The sequence below is a fragment of the Epinephelus fuscoguttatus genome, linkage group LG4 (assembly GCF_011397635.1).
Source record: "Epinephelus fuscoguttatus linkage group LG4, E.fuscoguttatus.final_Chr_v1".
In the NCBI taxonomy this organism is placed as follows: Eukaryota; Metazoa; Chordata; class Actinopteri; order Perciformes; family Serranidae; genus Epinephelus; species Epinephelus fuscoguttatus.
Window position 1 is genome coordinate 18,027,006 of NC_064755.1, and position 21,456 is coordinate 18,048,461.

General features: G+C 43.7%; 1 protein-coding gene across 2 annotated transcripts in view; it reads left to right on the plus strand.

Annotated features, from left to right (window-relative positions):
• b4galnt4a (beta-1,4-N-acetyl-galactosaminyl transferase 4a) overlaps window positions 1-21,456 on the plus strand; it is a 186,707-nt gene that overhangs the window by 149,087 nt on the left and 16,164 nt on the right. The window contains exons 1-2 of one of the 2 annotated variants that reach the window (XM_049574775.1): window positions 8,257-8,361; window positions 10,224-10,302. In XM_049574775.1, the coding sequence (XP_049430732.1) occupies window positions 8,357-8,361; window positions 10,224-10,302 (84 nt within the window). In that variant the 5' untranslated portion in view covers window positions 8,257-8,356. Of the gene's footprint in view, window positions 1-8,256; window positions 8,362-10,223; window positions 10,303-21,456 lie in introns of those variants that run through there. The other variant, XM_049574774.1, reaches the window with a different exon arrangement.

Sequence of the window (21,456 nt, forward strand, 5' to 3'; positions counted from 1 at the left end):
CGTCTCTACGGCCTCCGACGCTTGAAGAAATTCGGTATGAGGCCCCAGATCATCAGCGACTTCTACAGAGGCACAATTGAGAGCCTCCTGATGAGCAGCTTCACCTCCTGATACGGCAACTGTACCGTCAATAAACGGTCAGCGCTGAGGAGGGTGCTCGCCTGTGATTGCATTACCTTTCTCCTTCAGCAGCTCTTTCCACCTGGGAAAGGCTACCCTGATGTTGACCCTCGTTTTTTGAATTCGCTGGTCACGTTGCCTTTTTGATTCCCTTTTGCGCTTGCTTGGTGACGAGGATTCCGTCTCCTGTGATGCTGCATATGCATGATCCTGCATTATGCTCAAAGAGTGGGACTGTGTTATGCTGCAGTAGTGCCGGGGTAGTAGCGAAGCGCCTCTTGCTCCTCTTGCTCCTCTTGCTCCTCTCCTTCGGCTTCTCAGTCACACAGCACTGGCCTGGCTCTCAGTGAAAACGCTGAAGGCAGTGCTGTATGTCCCTTGCTGGCGGATGTATTCTCAAGATGACGAAATGTTATGAAACCCCCCAGACGACTTACCCGCACAATGTACAAACAAATCCAAAATTCTCCTTTTACGAGAATAAGTCAGATAATTGGTGGAGGTAATAATACACCAATGATGACATATTTATGAATGCAGACATCATTTTTGCCAATAAACAACTGAAACTGTTGCACAGTGTCGCTTTACTAAGTAAGAGAGAGAAAACAAGAAGGTGCCTAATGACCATGACATTTTCACTGGCCTCCATGCTGCTTTCTACACATTACTAACCTGTTTTTCAGCCTGTTTGTGACGTCGCACATGACCCATAAGACGAAAAAAAAAAAAAATAGAAAGGCATACTCGTTTGCTGCAGAGCCATTTACACAGCTCTGGTCTACTGGCAAAAAAAAATGAAAAATGAGATTATTGCCTATTTTTAGTGAGTGTTCCAGTGTTTAGAAAACCTGCATACATGTGCTAATTTTGGTGGAAATAGAGTACATGGGAGCAATATCCCTAATGTAGCTCAGACATTTTTTTTATCAATGGAGGCTCAGGGGAGAACCATGGGGGTATGATGGTCTTCCTAGCAGTTAACCCTGCAAATATGGATGGCAAAACAATTTCTGTCACATTCAGTTGCAACAAAGTACATACTATGAATTCAAGACTGTCTGAAAATGTGCGTCATTAAACAATTACTATGTAAGTAGACCCTTGTCTTTCAATATAGTAAGGAATAAGATTGGGGCTACACACACTCATTATTATTGAAGACGTAAATCTTCAAAAAAAGTTGGTCATGGACAGATAGTTTAATTTTTAAGGACTAAATGGTGTATTTACACCAGAGAGGCACCACTGTGTGCTGTGTATTGGCTCCAAAATAAACTCCAGTTCCCATGTTTATCGTAATGAAGGAACACTGCAGCCAGTGCAAAAATGGGGCTCATTGATGTGTTTTTTTGGACAACATTGGAGCTCCATGGCAGAGAAGAATAGGCTTTATCAGGCTTTGGATACACAGACAATACTTGTTAGTTGGATCAATTCATTGTTGGTTTTGGTCTTTTAATTGGATTTGTCGACAGTAAGAAAAATGTTGCGAGCCTTGTCCCTTAATCCCCCCCTACTTCCTAATACATAATCGTGTACCTCTTACATTCCCCCCATAGATAAATCCTCAGTAGCTTCCACATGTAGTATTGTGTGACCTTGATGTACGTAATAATTGTAGTTGCACATCGCTGGGATGAAAAGAGCACATGCGTCTCAGTGTGGCACAAATACATAAACCCCAGGAGAGCAAGGCATTGTGAGATACTTAATTCTTTTTTTTTTTCTTCACATATCCACGCATTCAGGCCAGTAGCAGAGGAGAAGGCGTGTTAATACAAAATCAAAGTGAGAAGGGGGTGAAGTAGAGGCATAGAGGAGAAAAAGCACTGAAGATAGTAATGCTGTAACGCCATATTAGATAATTACATATAGGGGAATTGGACGCGGGAGATATTGGAAGAGAGAAGCATTGGGAGAGAAGCAACGGACACAAGATACAGGAGAAGAGAGGGGGGAGACCGGGGAAAGAGCAGGGGATGAAGGAGAGCAGACGGGGGACGAAGCGAAGGGAGGGGATGGAAGAAAGAGGATTTATTGAGGCTGCAGGGAAGAGCAGCGTGATAGCTCTCTGATGGATTAGAGGAATGCATGAGAAATGGAGTGAAGAGAAGAGGGAGCGCGAGGGGAGAAAAGTGAAGTTTGTGCGTCTCCTTGGGGCAGCTCTAAACAGTGGTATCATTAATGTAGTTGCGGGGAGAGCACTCACTGAGTCTTTTATTTAAAGGCCACCTGTGGGTATTAGAGAGAGAGGAATCTGGGAAGAGAGAGAGGGACGGGGTGACAGTTAGATATCACTAATGAGAAATTGAGTTGGGAAAAAGAGAGGAGATACTGGAAAAGTAGAATCGGGAATTTGCTGTAGCCGGCAGGCAGATAGGTGAGATGAAGGGAAAGCAAGAGGAAGAGGATTGATATTTACCAAGGGCAGACAGTATACTGTCTCCATTTCACTTCAGCTTTTGCTTACTGCAAATCAGGATAGTAATATGAGGGTGCATGTGTGAATAGCAATACGTGTCAATCTGTTTGTCAGTTTTCTTGGTGTTGTGCACCCGGGCTTTTGTATATTCCTTTAGACAAACCCACAGTGCGAGCATCTTCATTGAGATGCTTGTGAAAGGAGTTTGTCTCCCAGCAGTAGAAAAAAGACCTCTCTCTATACGTTCGTGCCAAATAAATATTTCATACTTCAAATCCAGCAGATTTTGGGCAGCGATGATACTCCGTGGATATTGTTTAGCTCCAACAGTCCCATCTTGTGTTATCCAGCCCAGTCGAGCTCCTTTGTCTGTCTCTATCCGTTCAGCCCAATGAAGGGAAACTGGAAACAAAGACTCCAATTAGTCAGGCAATTAGACTCTTGTTTTGTGTCCTCTACTCATCCTCTGAGTCACACGCTAATAGCTATTCTTTTCTCTTCCATCTCTCATTTGCCCTTCACTTGCTCTTTTATGGGTTTTTTTTTTTTCTTCCTCATCTGGCATGGCGTTCTGTATGAAATCACGTCTCAGTGATATTCACTGTAATGTATTTTCTCTCCTTTTAAGATACAGAAAGCATTTATAATTCCCACTCTGTTTCTGCTGTTCATTTGCTATTTATCGCTCCTCCTTCATCTTTCTTTCCGCCTGTCTCTCTGTCTCTTCATCTCTTTCAACCGGAGCCCGCCTCGTCATCCATCACAGGGAGACTGGTGTGACCAGTGCACACACACACACACACACACACACACACACACACACACACACACACACACATACGTAGACTCACACAACACCTTTATCTCCAGTCTTTCACTTTAATATAATACTTTCAGACAGAGGAGGGATCTTGAAAAAGTATTTCAATTTTTCTCTTTCTTTGTCGAATTTTTTTAATAACAGTGTTTCCTTCACATCTTTCTCATTTGTCTCTGACCACATCTTTATTTGGATGCTTATGACTCATTTCCGTCTTTTATTTTCCCAAAGAATATCTGTCTTTTTCACACCAAATTGAAAACAGGACACATTCACCAAGAAATCATGTGAAGCTTAAAAAAGGAAATAACTAACAGCCGACAACTGCAGCCTGCAGACAATAAATCAACAAATGTCTCACCTCCACAGAGGAAGTAAATTACACAGCCCAAAATTGAAATTGGGACTGAATTGGCGTACAAAATGACTTGAAATCACAAAAGGAAAATAGAAAGGAAGTAGCTAAACAAAAGCTAGATTTATGTGTGAATAGGACTTGATGTTCTGCTGTCTTCATCTGTTTATCCGTCTCTGTTTCTCAGTGTGATATGATCCTTTTGTTTGTCTGCATCTTGCTCTGCTACTGTTTATAGGCCTGCTATCTGTGGCGTGTGTGTATTTTTGTGTGTGTGCGTGTGTGTGTGTGTGTGTGTGTGTGTGTGTGTGTGTGTGTGAATGGGCGCATTGTCTTATCTGGCATCTTATAACAGGTAAACAGGTTTGTATTGGCTGAGCTGCCAATCTGTCACTGCTGAAGTTGTGCCTGTTTAAGTGTGTTTGTGTGTATTTTTGAGTTTCTGAGAGCGGCGAGGGGATAGAAGAAAGAGATCCGCAAATGTTGACAAAGGATATTTTAATGAGGATGCATTTTTCTGCATACTATATCTGTGCGATTTTTTATTTTAAGTGTGTTAAGTCCGCCTTGTGTGCTGTTGTGTATCCGCCTGACTCTGAAACACTGCGGCGGCAGACTGCATCCTCTCAGATCTGACATTAGATTATCCCCCAGATGGAGTCAGATTATGGGCTGAAAGAGACAATCTAATGAACGGTCAGGAAATGCACTAATATCCCTAAAACCCATCTACAGTCGTATGCACAGGGACAGGAACTCAATAAATTACCTCTGCCAAAAAATGATATTTTGAGTTCAGGATGTTCAGTGCCATGCCAACTTAAAATTTAATTTGCTAATTTGCTTCGCCCAAGGTTCTTGAAGTGCTTGAATTTTGAGGGGGAAAAATCAAGCACTGGATTACCTTGAAAATAGCCCCATTTTAACAAAGTGCTTAAAAAGGCCTTGAAATTCAAATGAATCACATAAGGTGTTAAATTCTGACCAATGCTTTGCTCAAGTCATTTTAATTAAAATGCTTAGAATCAGAAATCACTTCAGGGTTTTTTTTCTGAAATACTGAGGCATTGTCTTGAGGTTCGCTCTCCCTCCTCTTAAGTCCTTTTCTTGATGATGTCCTGCCCGACACCGCTGCTCCACCCTTAAAATTCAGGCAAAACCAGTAGGCCTACACTCACTGGCCACTTTATTAGGTACACCTTGCTAGTACCCTGTTAGACCCCCTGTTGCCTTTAGAACTGCCTTAATTCTTCATGGCATAGATTCAACAAGGTGCTGGAAACATTCCTCATAGATTTTGGTATTGACATATTGACATGATAGCATCACACACTTGTTGCAGATTTGTCAGCTGCACATCCATGAAGCAAATCTCCCGTTCCACCACATCCCAAAGGTGCTCTATTGGATTGAGATCTGGTGACTGTGGAGGCTATTGGAGTACAGTGAACTCATTGTCATGTTCAAGAAACCAGTTTGAGATGATTTGAGCTTTGTGACATGGCATGTTATCCTGCTGGAAGTAGCCATCAGAAGATGGATACACTGTGGTCATTATGGGATGGACACGGTCAGCAACAGTACTCACTTAGGCTGTGGTGTTTAAACCATGCTCAGTTGGTACTAAGGGGCCCAAAGTGTGCCAAGAAAATATCCCCACACCATTACACCACCACCACCAGCCTGAACCATTGATACAAGGCAGGATGGATCCATGCTTTCATGTTGTTTACTCCAAATTCTGACCCTACCATCTGAATGTCAAGACTCATCAGACCAGGCAACATTTTCCAATCTTTTATTGTCCAGTTTTGGTGAGCCTGTGTGAATTGTAGCCTCAGTTTCCTGTTGTTAGCTGACAGGAGTGGCACCTGGTGTGGTCTTCTGCTGCTGTAGCCCATCTGCTTCAAGGTTTGAGGTGTTGTTTGTTCAGAGATGGTTGTCTGCAAACCTTGGTTGTCAGGATGTTTTACCTTTCTATCATCTTGAACCAGTCTGGCCACTCTCCTCTGACCTCTGGCATCAACAAAGCATTTTCACCCAGAGAACTGCTGCTCACTGGATATTTTCTCTTTTTCAGCCCATCCTCTGTAAACCCTAGAGATGGTTGTGTTTGCATTAGTGAGCAGTTGAAAAGGTGTACCTTATAAACTGGCCGGTTAGTGTATGTTTGCATGGCTAAACTTAACATGACTTAACTTAATGAGCCGGCTTGTCAATGTAATTTCTCTTCCTCCCTCTTCAGTGGTGCACAGTTGTAACAGCTCAGCCGAAAACTAAAAGTAAAAACTCCAGTTCCAGCTGGCATCATTTCCTTGCGCTACTTTCGGATGATTCTACAGTACTTCAAAGATGATTTTCCTTGTCTTTATTATGTGTACTCCTTTTTCTAATGACTTGACAATTCTTATGGGTCTAGTAGTGTGTTTCTATGGTTATGTTGATGCTCTCGCTCTGAAAATTCTCTGGATTAGAACTTTATAAGTGTGAGGAAGTAGTGCATCATAGTAGTATAAGCAGCCTACCTCCCATGCCATTGAAATGTTTTGGTGAGGATTTTATACAGTTATGGCTAAAAAGAATGTGATAAGTAACCCCTCATTAAAAATAGAGATATATATCACATAATTTATTTGTTTAATAACAAGTTATATTTGAAAATGAATTATTTGCTTTGAGTGAAGTCCTTGAATATGAAGAAATAATGCTTGAGAAAGTACACGCAAGTCCTTGACTTTTATTCTCTATTGTCTGGTTAAACCCTAAATCCCTCTTTTTGTGAGCCAGCTGTGTTTTGTCTGACAGTGATGTTTCCATTGGACACATTATTTATATTTTATTACAGATGAAATCTTGCCCTCAGTTCTCTGGTTGAGATGATTCTGATTGCACGATTTCCCCAGATATTCATTATATTCATTAAAGTTTCATCTGATCTCATCTAATCTAATGAGTCTTTTGACTGTGTTTTGTCTGAGGTGAATGCAAAATGACATTTTATTTTCCTTTTTTTAAGTAGGCCTATGGCTCAGCTCAAACACTGGGATAGCGTTATGTTTGAATCATATGGGAAAGGGCAAGCAGGGTGCCAGGAGCTGAAAGTGGCACTTAAGTTCGCTGAATGCCGTTTCAGCAGCTGCACACAGAGATGTTCCCTATTCATGAGAGAGTGACCTTAGAACACTGTCACCACTCTCCTGCACCTGCAATGATTTATTGGTTACAGAACGCTGGGCAGCCGGATGATGCCGTGGTGTTTGTGCACGGAGCAACACGTGACCCCCACCCTCTTCAGCCTTTGTCCTTCCCTTCAATTCGGTCAGCTGCATCAGGAACAGAAACGCACATACACTGCCAAAGAAGTCCATGCTATAACTGTAACTTAGCAGTCTTTATCGTGAAAGACCAGGACAAACAATTTGGCTTCTGAAATGTGGCGCTATTTCCACTTGTCTCTTTACAAAACAAGCAACTTTAAAGGAATACTTAACCCACAAAATGACAAGTTGTATATTGAATTAGTCATGCTGGGTTACCTTGAATTCCTGACAGGAGGAGGTTTGTTTTTCTTACATGCCTCCACAGAAAATGGTGGCAATTGATTGACTGGGGACCGCATTTACCAACAGCAAAACTATATCAAAACACCTGTTTTCACACAACTTGGGCAGCATAAACCAAGTCTCAAGTGCAGTGGTTAGTATTGTCGCCTCACAGCAAGAAGGTTCCAGGTTCCAATGCAGGGTGGGGTTGTTCGAACCCTAGGGTGAGGGAGCCCTTCAGTGCGGAGTCTGCATGTTCTCCCTGTGTCAGCGTGGGATTTCTTCCCACCACAGTCCAAAGACATGCGGGTTAGGTTAATTGGTGACTCTAAATTGCCCATAGGAGTGAAAGCAAGCATGAATGGTTGTCTGTCTCTATGTGTCAGCCCTGCGATAGTCTGGTGACCTGTCCAGGGTGTACCCAGTCTCTTGCCCAATGTCAGCTGGGATAGGCTCCAGCCCCTCTGCGACCCCCAACAGGATAGGCGTTACAGAAATGAATGAATGAATGCTCAGTCCTTCACATACACATGTAGTTTCACTAAAAGACCTTTGTATTGGTGTCTGGCTTTGAAGCAAACATGTATAAGTTTCACTTTCAGATCAGTTTTAAATAGTTTAAGTGAGGTTTAGTGAAAACGCACATTTGGGGCAGTACTGAACATGCGACTGGATAAATAAGACTTGGATAATACTGCATCAGTTGCGTGAGTTTGTAAAAGGATACGTTGGTAGTGCCTGTGGATATTCTCATTTATCCAGGTCATAGTTATCTCAAGGCAGTTGAATCGAACACAACTGGACGTAGTTTGCTGCTGCATCGGTGGTCGTTGGAGGCAATGGTTGTTCACAAATGGTCCTGTTACATGCATTTTTATCTCGGATGTAAGCCTCTTGCTACCAATGTGCAATACACCTCCCAACCACTATAGTGGCGCTGTGGCGCAGTAGAAAGCCGGTGCACTCATTCATTGCAGGACGAAGAAGGGTGAAGAAAATTTCAGACATCCGAGATAAAAATGCATGTTTATTGAACAATAACGGATATACAAACACACGGCAACCCCCCGTACACCTTCCTAACATCTGTGCCTATGAGGTGAGTACATTACATGTTTGATTTGAACATTTATGGAGACGTGAATCGGTCTAGACTGGGAACCCCCAAACCAAAAACGGGGTTCATTTTCAAGACGTTTTGGTCCAAGGCTAGGTCCAAACCATTTATAGCATTCACTTTTTCCATATACCGGTCCCTGGCTTTGTGGTTCAATGTATCCCGGTAAATTCCCTTTCCTTTCTGGCATCTTAACATCTTTTCCCTCGCTTTCTCCACTCGATGTGACTCAACTACTGCGTTTGTTTACTGCTGTCCGTAGCCATCAACATGGCGGCGACGTCCATGGTGACGTCACTGTGCCCATTCCCTGTTGCCTTGAGATATATTGGTAGTCCTTCTGTTGTTAAACCTGGTCCCACTCAATCAATAAATCAGTATGTTCACAGTTCTCTGTTGAGGCAAACAAAGGTGTTTTCACGAGGTCAAGGTAAAATGGCATATACAAATGGACATTTTGTGGGTAAAGTATTTCTTTAAAATGTCACCTTGACCTCTAAGAACTTGTTTAATAGGCATCTGTCACTTCTGTCATCGTAAAGACTAAAAGATTAAATGATTTGAAACTCATATACATGCACATACTCATGCTACGAAAGTTTCTCTGTTTGCTCGGCTTGTCCTGGTTTCATGTTATCTCCTGTATTCGTGGGGCTATTTTCAATTCAAAACACAGACTCCATCAAAGAGGATGAGCTTGTGTTTGTGTCAGGAGACAAACAGGAGACAGGAGAGAGGAAGGGGACCGTCACACACAGAGAGAGAGATAGAAGGAAACAGAAGCAAAGACAGAAAAATAACAGTAAGGGGAAAAAAAGAGTAAAGCGCCACATATCTTATTGAATCAGAGCACATGAATATGGAGGAGCCAAATGACTCCAAAGTTCAGAGTAGCAAATGTCTCACAAATTACCGGGCTGCAGCAACAGAATCAGCACGATCTTGTATGTAGGAATTCAATTTTCCAAGACAGTGCCTTTTTATCCTTCTAATAATATCTTTTCAATGCACTTAAGCCATATGCTTTAACAAACAGAGTATTAATACACTGTAAAAGAGTACTGTACATGATTACAAGCAGCAACATGATTTTATGTACTGCCCAGCAGTATGTTTCTGTATGTGTTCAACTGTGTGTGTGTGTGTGTGTGTGTGTGTGTGTGTGTGTGTGTGTGTGTGTTTTGAGAGCTAATGATGTGTGGAGCAGTGCTCTGGTGTCTCTCATTCAGCAGCAGATGCTGGCCTATTATCCGAGATGTGTTTCTGATAAGAATAAAGCATTGTCGCCTGGTGTGTGTGTTTCATCAGTGCAGGGAACAACATGTGCAGTAAAACTTCAAATCAGATCTCTACTCAGTCTAAACTGGAAGATCCAGAGAAATACTGGAGCCTGCATAAGAGTAAAATGTTGATTTATGTGGAGCATCGATTTTCTTCCTCAGCGTCGCAGAAGGAGTGTTTTATTCAGGACCCGAGGCTGATAATATCCTGGCTCACTGCTGTCTTTTTTCGCCATCTCGCCCGTGGCGTGGATTTATATTCCAGGCTGATTAACCTGTCTATTCTCAGGTCCAGTTGACATATGTTTTTATGACTGTGCTTTTAAAGTTAAACTGTTTACCTTCCTTCACCGCGGTCTCATTAAACCCTTTTATAACTTTAGTTTTAGGTGACCCGAAGTTGCTCTCGGTTGTATTTCTGGAAGATGCCCACACAGTAACAGTCAGAATGTCAGAATGAAAAATACTCTAAGGTTGAAGGAGCTGCTGTGGCTTATAATAGAAGATAGATTCTGTTTTCTTCAACAGCGTCAAACATCTAACAATAGCTCTCTCTTCCCTCAGCCTAATCTCGTCCAGACGATACTACTTTGAGATCCTCCACAAGCAGGATGACAAGGGCTCAGATCACGTGGAAGTTGGGGTAAGTGGACCCATCTAATCATGTGAGCTCACTTCCTCTACTCTGCATCTCTGTCTACAGCTCTTTTCCCTCCCAGTCGTTTCATTCCAGCTGACTTTTAGCATACGAAAATACTTCCACCTGTCTTGAGACAGCTTTCACCTTTGGCAGGACAATTTGCATTTAGTTTTTGCTTGTACCCTGTGTTTAACACTGTCAGAGTGGTGGCTAAGTGGTGAGAAATGAAAAGAAGCATTTGAAGTGGAAAGATCTCCATTCCCTACTTTGCTGTATTATACTCATCAAAATTGCATGCAGTGAATGCCCTCCTTGTTGCAGCACTGGCTTTTTCTACCAAAGGGTTTAGAGCAACTATTTTTTCTTCTATCCTCTTTCTATTCCTCCATCTGTCACCGCTCTCCTCCTCCATTTTACTCTCCCACGGCACTTTCTCATTGGTTTTTCCTCTCTCTGTATCTTTGTTCTGTACTTCGTCTCTAACTTTCCGTTTTCCCTCCCTGATCGCTTCAACTCTCCTCTGCACCATTTCTCTCTCAGTAGTGTTGTTCTGCACCTCAGGCAAAGCTCAGAGATGAGTGGGGCTTAATTTCGAGATGAAGTTTCAAACGAGAGCCCACACGCCTCGTGTGAGCCTGTGCTTTGAGTGGGAGGGCAGATGAAAAAAAAAAGAGATCACTGGTGTATGTCTGTGTGTGCGTGTGGAATTAATGTCTTAACAAGCCCCGGGTTATAGTCATCATGGTGACCATCATCATCAGCAGAGCAGCAGCAATATTGCTAGAGTTGCTCTCTTCTTTTACAAAACTTTAGTGTCATTTTTGCACCCTGAAGGTTTAGCTTCATCCCCGGCAAACTCTGTCTTAGCGCCTCTGGCTTCTTTCCTCTACCTATATTTCTGTCTTCCTATTAGTTCTTGTGACTTTCTTCCTGGGTTTTTATATATTTAACTGCTTCCTTTTTTTTTCTTTACCATGTTTCCACAAGCCATTCATCACTTCACCACTCCTTAACCTCGGCCACAGTTTCTAGGCCTGCTGTACTCTCGTCTGTGTTTCTCTTGTGTCTCAAACATTCAGCCTGTTCAGTGTTATTCAGCTCAGAGTGGCTGCTTTTAGATGCCAGTTTTAAGAGAGGAGTTGACAGGGTGATGTGCGGAGCACCATGCTGAACTGATAGCTCTGAGGTGCCAAGAGGATCACATGTGAACCCGAAGAGATGTAGGCGGAGGACTGTGAGTGTGTGTGTAAGAGAGAGAGAGACGCATTCATCTACTTTACAGCCATGCCATACTGACACTTGGGCCTCCACTCCAGTTTGATAATGGCGAATTGGCACAGTCAGCTGGTAACTACCTATGGCAGTGTTTTCACACTGGCTGTGTGAAATGTCGCGTTAGTGGCAGGTCTCCCAAGTACTATACTGTTGCTGTGGGATGTTGTGGGTTGTTGATGTGGGTGTGTTATGAATATTCTGCTGATGATGTGCAAGTGTGACTAATAAATTACAGCCCGTGACGGCCACATCCCAGTGGCAAACAAATTAAACTTTATTTGGAGAGCCTGTGGATAGGACAAACAGACTTGTTGAGATACGAGTTAATAAAAGCAGAGAGGCACGCTGTTGTTATGTCCTCGTCGCTGGACTGGTGAATCCTACTGGTTAATCTGGTGCCAATGTGGAGAATGGGCTCCTGGCGCTAGATGGTTTGAGTCAGGTGGTAGGTTATATTCACACTAGAAATGCATGCTTGTCATTCATGTCAGTGAGATGACTGGATTGGCAAAGTGGGTGGCTTAATTCAGATGTCTTGGAAAAGAGACATGCGCAATCCTTTGCAAAAGTAGCTGTAACTGTATCAACTTTTGCCACAGGGTGATGTAACGTCATCTGGCAAATACATGCATACATGCACCTTTTGGAATTCCACCAGTCACTGTAGTGTGCACAGTGTAATTCTAATGTTGTCCTCATGCTTATCGAGACAGAGAAAGAGGAAGGTCGTCAGGTGAAATTGTCAGCGAACAACCTATTTACACAATCAGCATTCAATAAGAGTCCCATTTCTAGTGACCTGATGAATCCATGTCCAATATTCTCTCTCCTCGTAGCTCTGTTTTGGTCTCCACCAACTCCTGAAGTAAAATCTGGCTCTTTGCAGGGTGACACAGGCTGATAGCTGTCTGCAGCTTCCCCAGCTGGACAGTGGAAGTGTTCCCTCAGATGAGGAATCGGCCTTTTCAAAATGGAAGATAAAGGAGAGACTGATAAAATATACAGATGCACCAGCAAACTACAGGTTTTGGTCTCTTAATCAGAGTTCATGGCTTGATCTAAGGACGAAGACTGCATGGACACAGATGTCAAAACAAGGAAGGGGAGACAGAATAAGGAGGAGGAAAGGAAGGGATCAGGAGTGCAGAGAAGGATGTACTGGAGGCCTTTATTTTACGAGTATTTCTGATCTCTCTACCTCGTAGCATTTCTCATCCAAAATATCCAGAAAAGTGTTTAGTTGATTATTTCTTCTGGTGAATAACGGTCATGTGGAAATCCATCTCCCTCTGATTCCCTACCTCGCCTCCTTAGCCAGCTACTCATGAGGCCATCAAAGTGGGTTTGTACTAGTAGAAACAGTTTAATGAAGCATATAAAAGTCATGCAGCAAATCAAGATAGTGTGTGGGAATGTGTGCATCTGTGTACGCCGCGCTGTCTTAGTAAGGCCCCTGTGTGTGATTTAACAGCGGAATACATTTCACACCTTGACAAAAATAGCAGATTTACCGTGACCGGCCCACAACAGCATAAGCCCAGGGCTCACATAAATCCGCACAAGCCCAGGCACTCATTTGTTAAAGAGCAGATAGCGTGGATTCGCAGCTCTTTTCTTCTGTGTTCTGTGCCAAGCTGTGATTGCATGGTCAAAGGTGGGCTGCTCCTCTGGGAAAGTATTTGTTTAGCAGTGCTTGTTATAAAGAAACAAGAGGGTGTAAATATCAGATAGTACACAAGCGCGGTCTGAGAGTTACCTTTTGGCGAGAAAATGAGAAAGAGAAGCCTTGTTCTCTCCGTGTTGGCCCCTTTCTTTCCCATCGTGTGAAGGAATTAGGGAGAATGGCTGCAGGTAGGGCGGAACATAAACAGCATTAGAAACAGGAAGAGACGGGTTAGGAGTACACTGTGCCTTTCCCAAGGGGATGGAAACAACTGCATTTGTATGTATGAACAGCGGGCCGGTGAATGAGGGGATTGTTGAGTCGTTAGGATGAGTAGGCAAGTTACTAAACCTGCACTCTGACTGAACCTTTCCACTACTACAGCTCGCTCTGCCTCAGTGTTTTTCTTCAATTAACTTCAAATAAACCCTCTTAAGAGTGATGACTGTTATTTCAAATGGATTACACGAGACGAAAAAGAAGACTTGGTGAGTTTCTTTAATGTCATCTGGATCTTTGTCAGTGACACGAGGAACCTTTCCACTGGCCTAATGGAAAACTTGCTAAGCTATGTGACAGAATGAAGGAAAGTGTCGGCCATTAAACGGTGTGATTGAGAGGAGGAGGGAGAAGAGAAGAAAGTCACGCCTTAATTAGTAATGGCAACTTTATGGAGAGGCATGGGTGTTGGATTTAAATGCAGGGTTTTAATGGTCCTGTTTTATCACTCCTGCCAGACCCAAGTCTCAAACTGCCAACCAATTAATACACACACCCATGTATGTGCACACTCGCCCTCTCCCTCTCGCACACACACACCCATCTACCCCAACTCCCATAGACTCATGGGTGTATTCACTCAACCATACACACATGCACACACACAACATCTGCCTCGCGCTTACCTTCCTCGGTATAAATCAGTGGTGGCCCGTGCGACCCGCAGCCAGCTGTTAAAGTATATTGTGTGTGTGGTTTTACTTCGAAAATAATTCAGCTTTCTCTCAGTTTCTTTGCCACTTCAACACCTTTTAAAGTTGTCTGTAGTTCAGCAGCTCCAAGTCGCATTTTTACTTTTTGGTTTTCACAGCGTTTTCCTTTAGCTTTTCAAATACCCTTTTCATTGCTTTAACTTTTCATGGTCATTTTTTATCTGATTTACTTTGCTTTTTATCAGCACCATGCACACATCTGCTTTTCTCCTCCCATACTTTACTTTTATTTTTATTTTGAGGCACCTTTTAAGATCCTAGATAAAGATGAGATTTATTTCTAGTAATTTTTTTGTTTAATCTAAACATGGTGTTCACCTTAAGCCTTGTTGCTCAGACCACCATATGGCCATGCAAGTTATTTTTGTGTGAGGCGGCATATCAATTCGCCCTTGTATTTTAGCACCTCTACTGCAAAAGGTCGTGTATATGAGTGTAAGGAAAAAACAGTAACACCAGCATTAACCTTTACCTCACCATCAATCGCTCTTTAATAACGCGGGATGCTTTAACTTCATGATCTTTGTCCTTTTATCCTCTAGAGGGCAACATCAGTGCCAGTCAATACGACTGTAATGACTGCAGTGGGGGTTAACTCAGACTATCCCTCTTTATGAGGATGAAAAGCGTAAGACACATAAACTCTCAACAGGAATCGCTTCTCATAATCCAGAATTCCATCATATCACTAAAGATTATTCTCGTTCATGTTATTCCCACTTGTAAAACTGACTGCGAGATGACTATGGGGATTTAAAGCCATTAATAGAGTTGATGTTAGTATCTCTCTTCTTGTCTTTCATGCCAGCGTTTCCCCTTGTCATCATGCAGATTTGATCAGACACTTCGCAAAGAGCACCGTCCCACACATGACACACTGTTTTCACATTTAAAAAGAAGCCACATAGTGTCTTTCTCACTGTGTCCTTACTTTAATGTGCTTACATTATCTTGTATCCCGTCTAAGCAAGTGCCTCTCTGTGCCGCTGGATCTTGCAGACACACTGCTTGTTATCTATGGGGAAAGTGTGATATTTGGAAATTGTGACTTAATTAAATTTTAATAGCCTTGAGCATGTCATTTCTCAGTATGTTGTATTCCTGGTGAGGAATGACCCTAAGATCTTTTTCCCTGTTCGGTAGCTCCAGAGTGCGGTTTTCATGTTCGTTGCACTTTTGGATTCATATTTCATTCAGTAAGTTTTCAAGCAACTTGAATTTAAATAGTAGGACATGCAGGCACACTGGTGTTCATATTCAGGTCAGGTTGAATGTGTCAGATTACATTCTGCTGATGTTTTTTAATCTGCCATTGGCTGCATTAGTGCGATCATATCAAAGCAATTATTAAATGTTCAGTCAGGCCGGTGCTGTTGCGCTCACTTTGTCCAAACCCATCTATTTTGTCTCAATTTGTATTCATGTCAGGCTGGTTATTGCTGTGTTATCTCGTTCAGAGTAAGCAATATGTTGACCAAAGTACCTGTCATAAGTTTTAGTCATATGGCTGCATAGCAAAACACAGGATTGTAAGCGGTGCGCAAGGACATTTTTCATGTCATGTGAGTTTCACTTGATTTGAATCTAGTGAGGGTGTTCGTGTGACTAACCGGTTCCCCCTCAGAGCACACAGGGCATCGCTGTAAACGCACGGACTCCGACGTGCCAGTAATTGCTATGGATATTGGGCTCATTTGTCTTTCTGAAACGTCTGGTCTGAGAGACTTTGGCTAATGTATAATTCAACATAGAAAATCAAACACCCCGTCACTGTATCCACCTCCTCATCTCTCTGTGAATACTGTTCCTTCGTCCTCAGGCAAGACATGATATGACATGAAAAACAAGCCACTGTTTTCATGTCACTGTGACAGGGAATGGAGAGTGGCATTTATCCTCTAGCATTTAAGTGTTTAGCTCTGTTCAGATGTCAATTGAAATAAGAGCATAATCAGTCAGGAGCTTTATGTCCTTGTTTCCACACTGTAGTTTTTGGTGAGCATTTTTTTTTTCTCCCTTTTTGGTCAGGTGCTTTTTTTTTGGCTCTTCTTTGCTGTCTGCGTCCTTGTCAACTTTCATTGTATGAAGGTTCTACAACAGTATCAGCGAAGCATCAAAAGCGCCTGCAGTCGTTTGTGTCTTCTGTGCTCTGTTGGGGAGGTATCTGTTGAGAGCCTGTCAGGAGTCTCTCCTTGATGCTCTGCTGCCAGGCGCCTGTCAGTGGGCAGCACCATAGCTTCGCGCTACAGACTTTCCATTACTGCCAAAGTTAAAATTCACTCTTAGTTTCTCCCTACCAAAGCTGTCATAACTTTTCTTGCATCCCATCAGTAAGTGGAACTTTTTCTTGTCATTGCTTGTCATCTTACATATTGTGTCCATGTTCCTGAGAAACAAATGTATCACTGTTTAAAGCTGGATTGCAGGGCTTTTACATATAAATGAACGTCTGTTACATTCAGGCCCCTGCCAAATGAGTTTATATAATGCTGATTAAGCCCATCGCTGCCAGGGAAAGCTCTCTGTATTCTGCAGTATACCAGCGTTGTGGTGTCCAGTTTCTGTAGCTTTACTGCTCTGGTGCACCGAAAGTGATGTTTTACGTCAGCCAGCCAGAGCTAAAGGGGGAAAGAAGGGGAGAGAGACCATAGCGACAAAGCAGGAGCTAAGGATATGACGAAAGCTACCGTGGACAATTTTAAGAAGCGTCCAAGAAAGTTTTCTGATGAAAAAGAAACTTGGTGTTCAGAGGAAGAATTAAAGTAAAAAGACTGGTAAGTAAAAACAAAAAAGACTTGAAGAGAGCGCTCCGGGGGCAGGAAAGATGGAGTGAGCTCACCTGCGGGCAGATGTCACGAGCCTACATCAACATTGTTTGTGTAATTACTCCCACTGCCAGAGGGGGGAGATAGAAGTTCCACACTCCAGCTTTAAAATCAGGTGTTAAGATATATTTCATTAATCCCTGGGGGGAAATTCCATTTTTTCACTCTGCTGTCACATACACACAGGCCTGAAATACACACATGCACAAACAGGACCTACACATGCATGAAATGGAGAGATGTCATGGTGAGGAGGCTGCCTGTGAACAGGCGCCCTGAGCAGTTGGGGGTTTTGTGCCTTGTCAGGGCCCAGGATGCAAACTGGCACTTCTCCAGCTACCAGTCCACGCTCCATATTTGGTCCGGATGGGGACTTGAACCAGTGACCCTTCGATTCCAGCCCCAAGTCCCTATGGACTGAGCTACTGCCTCCCCCAACACTGAGTTAAACACTGAGTTGAACCACCAGCTATATCTAAGAAGACCATGTCTACTGAAATATTAATACTTTTCCACATTGTTTGTCCAGTAAAAAGCAACATGCCCAAAATGGACAGTGGAGGTTGCATTGAAGCCCAGGCCTCTAGTTTCGCAGACCAGACGGGCGAGGCGGAGGCGCAGCGCACCTGCGCTTTGCCAACTGGGTGTGGCCAGGCAGATTTTGCAAGTTTGGCACACTGTGCGGGCTGGAGCAGCTACTCCTCTTTCCCACCTCTGTCCCTCCTACCTGCGCAAGTCGGAAGGAGGGAGGAGAGAAGGTGTGGAGTGGGTTTTACACACATCACACCAATCAAATGAGCCCCTCTCCTCGCCCTTAAATGCGCCGTGCAGAGAGCTGCAGCGTCAGACAGCCAAACTCCTCCCAGGAGGAAACTGATGTTTTGGTCTGGGAGGTCCAAGCTCGCAGTGTCCGAATATACGGAACTGCGAGCAGACCTCCACGGGCTGATGATGCAAAGGTAGCCTGGGAGGAGGTCACCACAATTGTAAATCAATGTTGCATTTCTCTCGTGCACGCGCTCTCTCTCTTTCTCTCTCACAGTCTCACTCTGTTTCTTTTCTTTTGACTTTTCTAAGATGACAGATGCTGAATATATACTCCCTATCTGATGCTGTGGCTGTTTGTGGTTGGCTGAGAGGGATGTGAACTCATTAGTTTGCAGCTGTGTTAATCAAATCAGGTTGGGTTTCCATTACACATGCCAAATGTGCCAAACGGTGCCAATCCCCTTTGATCTGACATCAGATGTGACGGGACAGTCGATATAGAGATACATTTATGTGCTGATTGCAGATAGTTGCATTGAATAGTGGTTTTGTGGGTATTTATTGCATTGTTAATGTGCCTGATATTCTGGAAACCTGCCTGTGAGGTTTTGGTTACGTGTGCGCACTGTCTGCCGGTCAGCCAAACTTCGGCTTACACCGGCTGCGCTCCGCCTGCGCTGACAGTACACCTGGTTTGAGCTGGCGAGCTTTTAGGGCATCTTCGGCGAAGCCTTTTGGCACGAAACTGTCACTGCGCCAAGCTGGATCTGTCGACACCTCCCCCTGCTGCGCTGCCACACCCATCTCAGCGCACCTCGGTCTGCCAAACTACCAAACTGAGCGTGCTTCAGGTTGCGCTGCTCGAAACTAGCTCTGCGCGGGGTTCGCCACCCTGTGCCGCACCGGGAAACTAGAGGCCTCGATCTGCCAGAAGTGGTCGTCTGGTAACCCCATAAACACGACAAGTTTCCAGGAATCCAATGTAAAACCATAATGTGTGTTTTAGACTTCAGTTTTTGGAGATAATTAACATAATTAGCTTTAGAGTTGCTGGACAGAACCAGGCAAGCTGTTTCCAGTCTGTATGCTAAGCTAAGCTAAGCTAAGCTAAGCTAACCAGCTGCTGGAAATAGCTCATATTTATCGTACAGACATGAGAGTGCTATCAGTCTTTCTCATATAACTCTCTTCACACATCTCTATATAACACTGCATTAGACAGGAGACAGCCACTGGTCATCAATCCTATAAACTGTTGCTACACTATGTTGCTATGTATATGGATGAGAATAGAATAAACAATGCTACTTTCCCCTAAACCTAACCAAAGGAGACAAAGAGACAAACACTCAAAGGTTATTAATATGTGCTCTCATTAGCTTGTTAGCTGTCACTTTGTCTTTTCGCACCACGACTACAGGACATAATTCTTGGCTTGTTAGGAAGATGTCATTCTCAATGAAGTCACCATTTCTCCGGCCGAACAGTTGTCTGGCAACAGAAACACAAAGACGGGTCAGCGAGAGTGCTTGCGCTGTGTTCTACTTTTCATTTAAACTCAAAATGAGTGATCACAGACTAAATGGCGGTTGACGGAAAGTTTATAAGACTTAATAACTGTTCTGGCAATAGAGAGAAGTGTGTCTCTTTCACTCATCTCAGTAACAAACAAGCTTCACACTATTTGTGTCCTGTCATTGTTTTGCACCTCGGCAGAGAGACTGAAAGAGGCTGAGTGGTATTTAGTGGACTTAATGTGAACTTTCAAAGCGCTACGTCCACAGAGATCAATCACATGATGTGTTTGAGAAGGATTACAACAACACATTTTGTCAAAAATGAGCCAAATGTGTCAAACTCTCAACTCAAAGCCCCAAAGTCCTTTTAGGATTTTCTGTGATTTTTACCTCACTGGGGTATGCAGGAGTCCATTTGCAGTCTTTTTCTTTCTCTGTCTAATATGTCTTCTTTCTCTTCTCTTTCTCCATCCACTCTCCATGACTGAAACATAACTTTGAGAACAAAAAATCCTTCCTGAAGCAATGTTGACCTCTTCTATCCGTTATCTAGACTTCACCCATTTCTCAATATCCTTTGTCCGTCTGCACCTGTTTTTATAGATCATTCTGTCGCCCAATACTTTCAAGCTTCCCTGTCTATGGCTCTCAACCTCAGTCCCATTCAGTCCTACTGAAGATCTTCATTTTTAAGGTTTGGTCACAGAAACTATAAAGTTGTAGGTTTACCAAAGGCTTAATCGTTTCCAAAAAAGTTTGGTACTGCAGTTTTTAGCAGCCGTTACTCAAACAGGGGTAAATAATGCATTTGTTGAGGACTATTTTCAGCCTACTGCAGTCGACTCAAAGTAAAGGTTAATGCTAGAATGGATAGTCCAGAGGAACAAGGGAGGGACTGTCAGAAACTATGCTGTTGTGATTGGTTGTTTTGCTGCGAGGGAATCGATGATGTAAGATGTCTGCGTGAGGCAGTGTAAGAGTGTTGATTCTGACAGCCACAAAACTTTTTCTGCCATCATCACATCTCAGCAATATGCATTTCGTCCAAAGCTTCACATCCAGGGGTATGTGGAAACTGGAGGAAAGCCGACAGAGGGCCCTCGGCTGTGGGCACGGACCCACTGACCTCCCGCCAGTTCTCTGGCAGTGGAGCAGAGCACAGCCTGGGTCGGTGGAGCTTGCTGGAGGCTGCTTAGGGGCCGTTGGATCGAGCCAGGCGGCTGAGAGTCAAGCCAGGTCCTGCCGAGCATGCTGGAGGCTTTACAGGGGCTGGAGAGGCAGTCATAGCGGGTGAGAGGAAAGCCAGGGCCCGCAGAGCATGTTGAAGAACCTGAGGTAGAGGTCTTTGCCCTTGGCTGAGTGCCTGCTGTCAGTTGCTCTCTGGTACGCTGCAGGGTCTTCTCTCACCGGCCATGACTGCCTCTCTAGCCTCGGTAAATCCTCCAGATTTTTAGAAACAAAACATTTATGACAAGTTGATAAATATGATTTTTTTTTTTGTTATCAATTAAACCAACCAGGCCCTGGCTTTCCACTCACCCACTATGACTGCCTCTCCGGCCCTGCCTGGCTCTATCCCACAGCCCCTAAGAAGCCTCCAAGCCCCACTGATCCAAGCTGTGCTCTGCTTCTCCGCCAGAGAACCAGAGGGAGGGTGGGAGCTCGGCAGGGTCCCTGCCCACAGCTATTGGCCCTCTGTCGGCTTTCCTACAGCGTCTACATACCCCTGGATGTGAAGCCGTGGACTTTGTCACTTTTTCCTGGAGATTTTGTGCCCCTGCTCCCCGCACGTTTGTTTGCTGCCATGGGATGAACATTTCGCGCTCCAGCCAGTCTCAGCACAGTAGGGCGGGACTTTTCCCTCTGGGCTATCCATTCTATCACCAACCCAAAATAAACTATAGTGGCTTTCCTCATTGTATGAAGGAACATGTCATCCTGTGCAAATATGTTGCTCGTTACTGTGTCTGTATAGGTTTTGTACAACAGTGGAGCTCTATATCAGACTTTGGCTACACAGGCGCACTTGCATAACACTGTTTTGGTCTTTTCACTGGCATTATCACAATAAGAAAAAAAAAATAATTACTTGTCATGTCCTTCAGTGATGCATAGTC